The 10,388-nt window shown below is 44.1% G+C and overlaps 1 protein-coding gene across 1 annotated transcript; it reads right to left on the bottom strand.

Moving 5' to 3' along the window:
* Positions 1-992: 992 nt before the first annotated feature.
* On the bottom strand, positions 993-10,388 carry AGTRAP (angiotensin II receptor associated protein). Its single transcript, XM_058818802.1, has 5 exons — positions 10,280-10,388; positions 4,941-4,975; positions 4,630-4,741; positions 3,757-3,955; positions 993-1,738 (listed from the first exon to the last, which is right to left on the bottom strand). The coding sequence occupies exons 1-5, from the start codon at positions 10,304-10,306 to the stop codon at positions 1,632-1,634; spliced, it is 480 nt and encodes a 159-aa protein (XP_058674785.1). The 5' UTR covers positions 10,307-10,388; the 3' UTR covers positions 993-1,631.

Raw genomic sequence — 10,388 nt, 5'->3', positions numbered from 1 at the left:
GGGAATTTCCAATGTATAACATCTGGGAAGGCCTCCCTAGATATAACTGATTGTGCCAACACCCAAACCTCACAGTATTAAAAGCAGTGATTTTGCCTTTGGTCCATGGATCTAGGTAAAAAAAGCATTTAAATGTCTTATTCAGGGCTCTGTGCTGTCATTGTACAGTTCTAAAGAGATGAAAAAACCCATTCACATAAAGGCTCTGGAACTCCACAAGCCGCAACAATTTCTGCCTACTCTTTCCTTCTTTGCCATCTAATCACAAGAACAGACCAATTCCTAGTCTTGTCCCCTATTATATGTAAAGTCTGAAAAAAGAATGTACAACACTTTTATGGCATTTATCATGTGCTTGGTTCAGGTACACCAAGAGATCAATGTAGTGCTTGTGCAGCAGAGGAGCAGAAGCATCTGCTTATGTTTGAAGTGAAGGAAATTGGGTGAAAACTGCTTGGTTTTAAAAATACAAAATGGCACGTTTCTGGAGCTTACAGCAAAGTCAGCAGGGGTCTCGTTTACTGAAGCATCAACAAAGGAGAAGGTCTTGTCAGGAGAAATGCAGTTGTAATATAACAGATATAAAATTTGACAATGAACTTCTTCAGAAAAATACCTATCTTCCTAACACTAGAATTCTGACAAACATACTAATTTTCTTCTGTAAATGAATCCTGTTGAAATGTGGTTGTTTGAGTGCTTCTGGGGTTTTGTTTGTTTGGTTTTCTTTTTTTAGAATCTTACCTGAAAGCCACAGCAGGACAGATCATCTACAGTGTAAGTCCATCTTTCCTCAATCATTTTACTTGCTCATCTTCCCACCCACAAAATTATATGCAGAATTTTTTACTTCTTAGAGTAAAGCTTAGGCTAAAAGCCATCAGAGCCCTGTAGACCTTCCCCTATAATGACCCTCCCAGATTGCCTGGCTACAGTCCCAAGCCCTCAGGAAAAGCTACATTTTCAAATGAGACATAAGTGACCAGTGTAACTTTTTCTAACACAGGAAAACTGTGTTCATTTTATAGTTTTCTTAGAAAAATGTAACATTTCAACTTCTGTTAAGACAATCAGCTGAAGGCAAAAGGACAATTCAAGGCACAAAGGATCTGTAATCTACATTCAACAGTCACTTTAAGTATCCTGAAGGACATTCAACTTGCATAAAAGCATCAGTTAATAAAACCCAATACCAGATCCTGGGAGCACAAGAAGTTAAATAATGCCATCAAAAACAGCTCTTGGGAACTCCCAGGTGTTTCCTGGAAATAAATTGCATAAAATCAGGCTAAACTGTGTTGCTTTAGGGCAGTCCATGAGCCTTTTAAAGATTGCTTGTCCAGGAGTGCTTTGAGTGGTTCTCTTATAAAGAAGAGGAAGCACAGTGGAAGACTGTAGGAGGTGCATCCATCACATGTACAGAGGATTTAGGGGGAGGGAAGAGAGTATTGGGATTACACAGTGCTTAACATGACACCTCCAAGATCTTCTGGACTTACTGCACCACCCAACCTTTAGGCAGGCAAAAGAAATACCAGCTCTTGTCTTATTTTCCCAGTAGCAGGTGCTGCTCAGTGGGAAGAGGAAGGCCTGGCTGGGCAAGGGCAGTGTCAGTGCTGGCTGCAGGGTGCTCAGTAGGGTGGCTGGGCTGCCTTGCTTGAGGAAGGCCACTGTGGAGGAGCCTCTGGCTGATCAATGGGCTCGTAGCTGCTGCTGTCCCGGCCTGCACTGCTGACACCTGAAAGAGATGGAAGAGAACAAGCTTGGCACAAAGGCAAAAGCACAAGAACTGAATGCTCTAGGAGAAACAAACAGCTCAGGAGCACACATTTTACCAGCTCCCCCAGCACCTGTGGTCTGTGATCCTCACTGAACAGGAGGTAAGAAAAGTCATCCTTCCAACATGCCTGTTCTTTCCTTGAGAACAGCTCTCTTAGCAGCCACATGGATGTGTGGAAAGCAAAACCCACAACACCCCACAGCAGCACAACAGGTTCCTGTAACAGTGCATTTCAGCAAGATTAAGTGTATGAGACCTCAGGGAAAAATGAATAGAGCCAGAAGCTGCTGGAGCTGTGGCTAGCTGACAGCACAGATTTAAAGGAATGCTACATCCCTGAACCACTCTTCCCAACAATGCAGCTATGCTCAATTGTGGTCAAATTACCTCAAATTTGAGTCCAACAGTGCTTCTAACTCCACCATGAACAATTTACCTGTGCAAAATTCATGTTACTGTCCAGGGGATGAGCAGGGAAAGAGGAGGCAGAGAATATCCATGGACAGATCTTAATCTATGGGCATTTGCCATGGGGAGAAGGCAACCTGAATCACAGACAGCCACCGGACTATGAGAGGTTTGTTCTAAGCAGCAAGGATGCTCCCAGGCAACAAAAAGGGACTTAATGTAGAAGGAAAACAAGACAGAAAAGGCTAGGAAAATTTCAACACTGGTGGGTTCAAAAGAAAATGCCAGATAGCAGGAAAATAAGAGGAAATTTGTTAAGCACATTCACCACAAAGCAACACACAGTACTGAAAATCTTGTAAGAAAGACAGTTCAGGAGAGGATATGAAACTACAAAGTGTCTTAATTCCCACCTGTGCCTGAGAGGAGACTCAGTTTGGCATAGTGTGGTTGAAAAGTGCTGCCAAATCCCAAGCAGAGATGAACTCCTCAACGATTCCAATACTTTGTATACACATATTGAATCCCTATGACAAGCACAGTGAGCAGCTAATAAAAACTGACACAAAAAAGGCACTGCAGGTGACTCACATGCCTCCTGACCCAGGAGACATAAGACATATCCATCTACATTTTCACAGGTAGCTGGCAGAGATGACATCCACACTCCACTAGCAGAGAAGTGCAAATATCACTCATGGTTTCTTTCCATGGCTTCTCCTCCCCTGCAGGTTTCCCCCTCTTTTCACAGGGGTGTGATCTTTGCTACCACCAAAGCTTCCAGACACTGTAATGCAGGTACACCACCTTTTGTCTGGCACAAACTTCTCAGGATGACAAACAGAACTGTGACAGGCTGCAGGTTTTGCCAGCATGAATTCAAACAACAATCCCTGGCAAACAATCAATCCCTGGCAGCTGCCCAGGCATGAATTACTACCAGGAATGCTTGGCAAAGCTGACCAAGACTCAGACATTTAACCACAGCCCATCCTCTCTGACAAATCTTCCACATTATCATTTTCAAATACAACCAGGGGAAAAATTAAATGTCTCCAAGCTAACCCACATCAGGTAAATGTGTGCACATTAGTGCCATTTTCCATGTGAGGAACAAAGTCCAAAGCAATCAAGGTAAATAGGACATGTGAGGCCCACATGGAGTTAGAAATCCAGCTTTATTTCCCTCTTGTTCATAATCCAGCCAGAAGAAACACTACCTCTGCTTTCCCCCAGAAGGAAAAAAAAAGGGTTGACAAAGAAAGGACACCCAAGAGTTTCCAACAAACACACAAATGCAGGAGGAGGAAGAGAGGAAAAGACTCTCAACACCATTGTGGGCAAAATGTCAAAATCTTCAGTTCGGCAAGGGGAGAGAGGAAGAACATAAATTTAAGTCCAAAGACACACCAGAAGGACAAAATGGGATGACAAACATGAGCAAGACAGAGCAAGCACTGTCTGCCTGGAGTGAGGGCAGAATCCAGTTGCACAGAGCTCAGGCTGAGAGGGCCAGGCAGCCCTGAGGAGGGGGCCCACACTGACATGGAAGCAGAAGAAGCTCCTACCTATGTTCAAGGTGTACTCTCCTCCACGCTCCCGATACATCCGATACACCAGGTAGCAGGACAGGGGTTTGAGGAGGAGGCTGAAGATGGCCATGCCCACACTGAACCGCTTGGCATCACTGAGGTAGTCGTGGGAAGGGTAGAAGATAGAGATGTGAATGATGTCTGTGAGGACTGTGAGCAGCAGGCCAGTCAAGAACTGGAAACAAGGACAGAGAATGGGACACGAACAGAGCAAGGGTTTAACCACCGACAGTAACAGCCAGTATCTGCTTCCTGCAAGATCTGTGTTGCACAATCATCCTTCACCCCAGTGTCACACAGCACTCTTGGTACTGCCCCAGGCAGACACATACTCCTAGGTGAATGATCTTGTATTTCATGCCTTCTCCTCTCAGATATCTTCTCATAATATATTATGATACAATATCTTCTCTCTAGAATTGATATTGTTATATAATCATGAGATATATGATTATATATATATCTTATATATCATGATACAATATCTTCTCTCTAGAATTGTTTATTTTTGTATGCCAATCTATTCAATGCTCAGAAAAGGGTTTTACAGAGCCCCTCCAACTGAAGCATATTAAACACTGTGAGTCCTCATCTAGCATTACAAGTCACAACAGCAGGTTATGAAAAAAAAAGGAAGAATCAAGTATGTCTCATCTCTGAAAAGAAAAATAATTGACAGTGAATGCTTCTCATCATGGTTTACAGAGTTCATAGATTTATGAACTCTTAAAAAAAAAAAAAAAACAAACCCACCCAAACAGGGAGCTTCTGTATTGGGAACAGCTGAAAATCATCACCAGCTCAAGGACTCTGCCCTCCACCCTCTTCCAGCAGCACTTTTACACTCACCATCGTTATGGCATCAAGGGAATCTCGCTGCACAATGGCCCAGATCCCCACTGCAAGGACACTGAAATTTCCCCAGGCATAGGAGACAGGCAACATGTAATTCATGCATCCCCTGCCAAATGAGACAAAAAAATCCAGCTCACATTCACAATAAGCCTGCAACAGTTTGGATTCTTCCCTGTTCCCATACAAACACCTCACTCAGATTTAGGATTTTCTTGCAAACAGGGATTGATGATTCCCAGGGAATATGCCATTCCTGGTTGGAAGGAATACCCTCTTCTCCCCCAGGCCAGACACTAATCACTCACCACACTGTGAGCAGCCAATGTACCAGAATGATAGCCTATGAAAAAAGAACAACAAACAGGAAGACAGGTTAGCATGTTGGGAGAAATCTGGGAGGGTCAACATGAAATGGCACCATCTTGTTCCCAAGGGATGGGTGCAAGAGTGGCTTGGACCCATGAACCAGTGCAGAAAGATGGTGAAGCAATTGGGACAGTGAAGACAAAGCTATTTTTCTGCACATCTGTTGCTGAGTATGTCCTGTGGTGCTACAGTGCAGTCATTCACTCTTCTTGTCATCTCTGTCAACATCTGATTCAGGGACCACTTAGCCTTTTCCAAATGGGTTATTAATTTTGGAACTCCAGAAGGGTTTGCACAGAAAGCCAGGCAATCTGATTAACACTGTGCTAGCACAGTTTATACATGACCAGTCTGGCATCCCATCACCAAAAGACCCATAGACAGCCATGCCTGCAGCTCCAAGAATTTCCCTCCAGTCCTCAGCAAATCCTTCTTTTACCTCCTTCCAGTCTGTTCAATCTCACTGCAGTATAAACAGACCTGAAGGCTTCTTCCAGCACTCTGGGAACCTGATCCTGCCAGAGCACACAGCTTTTCTCTCCCACTGAAGCCACAAGGTCCCACTGCCAACAGTGCCCTGAGCAGCAGTAAGGTAATGCTGTCACAAATTCTGTACTTTGCAGGTGTCCTTAATGATCCTGGTCCTTGTATGTAATGGAACAAATCCAAGAAAAAAGGGCTCATACTGTAATAAGTGCTACAAGGATTCTCTTCACCACCACTTGCCATTTTTGTAACCAAGGAAACATACCCTACATGTTTATTCAGAGAAAAAATAGGAACAAAAATATATCACTTCAGGCTTTTTCTCCATCTACAGCCTGCTGGTCACTCCAGCAAAGGGAGATCACTCATATTTGCTCTCTAAACATTTGTGAAAGCAGGAATTTGGAAGACAGGCTCTATTAACAGCCTCACCAAAGAGAGGCTGAAGCCTGGACATATCAGAGGATCCATGGGATACAGGTGCACTTTCATTTTTTCTTAGCTGAGAGAAAGGCTTCAAATTGGCATTTCTGCTGCCCTTGGTATTAAAAAAACCAAACCCACATTACCAAAACCCCTCTCAAGCACACTCCCCGCCACCAAAGGAAAAAAAAAGAAAATTGGGAAATGAGTACACAACAAAAGCCTAAGTTACTCAGTGGACATAGGAAAGCTGTATGCAGATAGGAGCATTGCAAAACAACAAAAATTTAAGATCTAACATCTCTCTGTGCTCTAACTGAAAACAAAACTAGTTGCTGGAGAAGAGAGTGAAGCTGTGAAGCTGTGACATAAGTGCAGCACAGTCAGGACAGCACAGGGGTGGCCCAGCTGCTGGGCTCACACTGCTCTGCCAGGACACCACAATGCAAATGATTTCCTGCTCTTCCTTCACTGCACTGCCCCATCACAGCTGCTGAGCACTCACAGACTTTGCTGTAACTTCCAACACTGCTTAGACAGATTTTTACTGATTAATTTCTTTACTTGTTCATGAAAGCTTACAAAATGCTTCAGCACCCCTTGTGCTTCCCCTTCTCCCAAATTGTACCACAGACACACTGGAAAAACTGCTAATCAGTAAAATACAAGATATTCCTGGGTATGAGAATGGAGACATGCAAATAGCATTTACTCAAGAGACTATCACAACATCAGGAAAATTCTTAATTAGGTAGTATTTAATTGCATGTTACATACCCTCAAGACCCCTCAAAGCTCACCAGTTAACATGATTAGGCAGGGTGGGTTTTTTTAAAAGCTGTCTAGATCAATACTGCAGTTACTAAATTATGAAGTATGTTTAATCATCAGCATAAAGGGCTGATGCTGTGAATGACTGCTGAAATAAAACCAAGATATTCCCTTTTTAGTTATTAGTCCAATTTACCTGACAGTTCTTCAGCACAGTATGGAATTGGCTGGTGGTGTTGGTATGCTTTAACATAGAAAATATAGTGTTAATGAAAAACTACAAATTACTATTTGAGATTAGTTAATTTGCAGGCAGTCTCCTGATAAAACAGCAGAAGAATTTAAAATGTTTCCATCTATCCAAGGACTTAAGTCTGTAGCTAAGACAGACATACATTTCTTCTTTTGAGAAAATAACTCCAAAGTTATTGATGAACTAGTGGTGAGAGCAGAAAATAAGAAAGGTGGGTCCTTTGTCTCCATCTCTTCTGGGAAAAGGGATGGCTGTGTAATTAAAAGCACCCCATTGGAAACTGGGGAGAACTCAGGAGAATTCCCACCTCCTCTGCAAATCCCAGCATGAGATGGAACTAATTGCCAAGCATAAAAAGAGCCTAGGTCTGCCAGGGTCTCATTAGATGGGAAACTCTTTGGAACAGGAACTCCTTTAAACATGCTTCAGCACAAGATTGCATTTTGACCAAGTTAAATATGAAACAGTTCTAAATTACAATTATTTTCTTGTTGTATCTAAATTTCTATTTTCCAGTGAGCTCACCTACTCTGTGAGTGACATTCACCAGAGAACACACAAAACCAAAATAAGTATCTGAGTGGCCACCTGTGAGGATGCTCCTCATTATTACAACAGAGTGATAATAATGAGAGTGCTTAAGCAGTGGGACAGGCTGTCCAATGGGGCTGACATGGCTCTGTTCTTATTTTAAAACTCAGCTGATTTTTGACTTGAGCTATTTGATCTAACTTTGCAGTTTGCCTTGCTTTGAGTAGGAGGTTTAATCACATGCCTTGCAGACATCTCTATTATTCCTTGCTTCTGTGACTGAGCATTTAAAAATGCCTAAGCACAAAATGTATGTTTCCAGGCACATGAATGGTAGGGCATTGTCCAGGCTTGATCAAAGTCAAACATTGCATTTCGAGGCTCTGCATGATTATTTCAATAATCACTGGTGTCAAGCTGTCATGGCAAAGCATGGCTGTGCTGCTTCCCCCGTGTTTTGCCAGGCATGGCTGTTAGAACTGAGCCATAGAACCTGTTCAATGAGCATTCCCCACCCACTGCAGGGCAAAGCCTGCCACCTTAATTTTACAGCTCTGCAAGGAGCTCAGAGCTACCCCAAGGCTAAGGTACTGCTACATTCTGGCACAAACACAGCTCAGTCATGCAGCTTTCTTGGAACCACTTCTATCACAAGGCTCATCTTTACAGTCTCACAGAACCAGTAAGCAGATCATGCCAATGAATAGTAGCAGTGTGTGATATTTCCAGGCCCCTTCTGAGTAAGAATCTTCCCCACTTTTGTGGTATTTTACAGGGAGTCAGGCCCTAACTCAGGAACAGAATAAAGTGTAGGTACAACTATTAACTCCCAATTCCTGTCTTTGCAGCTCAGAGCAGAAGTGGCAGACTTGACAACAAGGAATTTCTTAATGCTGAAAACAGTTTGCCCAGGACAAGCTCACACTTATCTAGCAAGAGATTGGGGAATGGTTGTCTGAAACAAGGAAGAAAGGCAACATTTTAGTTTTGTAGTCTTTGTGACTCATTCATTGAAAAGTCTGTGGTTTTCAGCTCACCTATCTCCATTTCCCATGGCAGAACACGTATTTCGTGTTGGCAAACTTTTAAATTAAATGTCTTTAGTTTTCACTGTTGTTTTAGCATGGGAAAAAATAATCAAATCAAGCTAAAAAACAAAGCAAGATCTTTTAATCTTCCTAGTGCCCTGGGAATCACACAGCAGTCCAAACTTGTCAGAGCAAAGTATCAGCTAGTTTCCAGAATGTAATATAATCCATCCACAAGCTGGGCCTTGAAAAATCCATTTGCTTACTTGCCTCTAATGAGGGAAGTTGCTTTTCTTGGTGAACTAGTAAGAGGGGTATTCATCATTATATGAACACCAATCTTTTCTTTAATACAGCCACATGAAAGCTGTCCTGTACAAAGCTGAATTAATAATAAAGCTGAGATAATACTATTCTCCCATCCAACCCATAGGTAGCCTGGTCCAAGGCCACTGCTCACAGCTTAACAAATCAGCAAAAAAAGCCCTGATGTGATCTGTGATGCTTTCAGTCACTAGGGAAACCTTTAACCAAAGAAAGCATCCAAACCAAGCTGTATTAAATAAAATCACAAAGTAGTGAAGCTGGGAAAGGACACAAACACCTAGAAATCTCAGGGCTCTGAAAATGTGAAAGACAAAAAAAAATAGAGGAAAATGTCACATGTCTGGTAGCACAGAAGACATCTGAATCAAACAACATCAAAAGCTAACAGTGTGATTTTAACATCCACTGGCCAGAAGCAAGAAGTGCTTCTTCCAAAAGTGAAAAATGCTATGTTACTGTTTAGGTCTCTTATATTTCCTTTCTGTGGCTATCAGATATTCACCGAAATTTCCAAAGTGCCCAGAGGTGGAGCCTGCCCTACCCAGCAGAGAAGCAATTGCAGTTATGTATGAGATGATAAGCCTCAAGTAAGTGGGCTTATTTTTCTAAGACACTTTGCCTGACAAGCAAAAGCTTTGTCTCCTCAGGATCTTGTGCAGTGTTTATCTTGGCTTAGCTCTAGTCAGCTGATCCAGAAACCTCCATGGACACTAGTTAATGACTTCAGCAATATCCCTGAAGTAGGGGCAAACTTTGGAGTCATCACCTGGTAGGTTTAATCAAGAATCATAGAATACACTGAGTTGGAAGGGACCCATCAGGGTTACCAACTCCAGGCCCTGCACAGGACACCCCAAGAATTCCAGCTTCTGCTTGACAGCATTGTCTAAATGCTCCTTGAACTCAGACAGGCTCGATGCTGTCTGATCACCCTGTGGAGAAAACATTTTCCTGACAGCCAACCTAAACCTCCCCCTGACTCAGATTCATGGCCTTCAGAACTTCTGCAGCCTTTGCCCACGTGATAAAAAAAAGCAGAAACTTCAGTTCTTCCCCCTCAGAGGGCTCCGGTTTTCCCCCTCAGAGGGCTCCGGTTTTCCCCCTCAGAGGGCTCTGGTTTTCCTCCTCAGAGGGCTCCGTTTTCCCCCTCGCAGGGCTCTGGTTTTCCTCCTCGGAGGGCTCCGGTTTTTCCCCCTCAGAGGGCTCCGGTTTTCCTCCTCAGAGGGCTCTGGTTTTCCTCCTCAGAGGTTTTTCCCCTTCGGAGGGCTCTACAGCTCCAGCAGGGCCTCAGCCAGGATCTGGAGCAGGCACTCGGCCGGAGAACATGCGAGAGGAGCAGGGTACAGGGAGGGCCGATCCGATCGAGCGCCCGGGGGGCTCAGCCCGCCGCAGCCGCCCCCAGCCGCCCTCCCGCTCCCCCGGCCCCGCTCCCGAGCCCCGGGGCAGGGGAAGCCCCTACCTTGAGGCTGACGGCCGGTAGCTCCATGGCAGCAGCCCCGGGACCGCCGGCAGGGCCGGGCTCGGGGACGGAGAAGGGCGGGAGGAGCCGGGACACCGCCCCCGGCCCC

This window comes from Ammospiza caudacuta, chromosome 22 (assembly GCF_027887145.1).
Source record: "Ammospiza caudacuta isolate bAmmCau1 chromosome 22, bAmmCau1.pri, whole genome shotgun sequence".
Taxonomy (NCBI): Eukaryota; Metazoa; Chordata; class Aves; order Passeriformes; family Passerellidae; genus Ammospiza; species Ammospiza caudacuta.
Note: the sequence above shows the minus strand (reverse complement) of the source record. Positions and strands in the feature narration are given on the sequence as shown.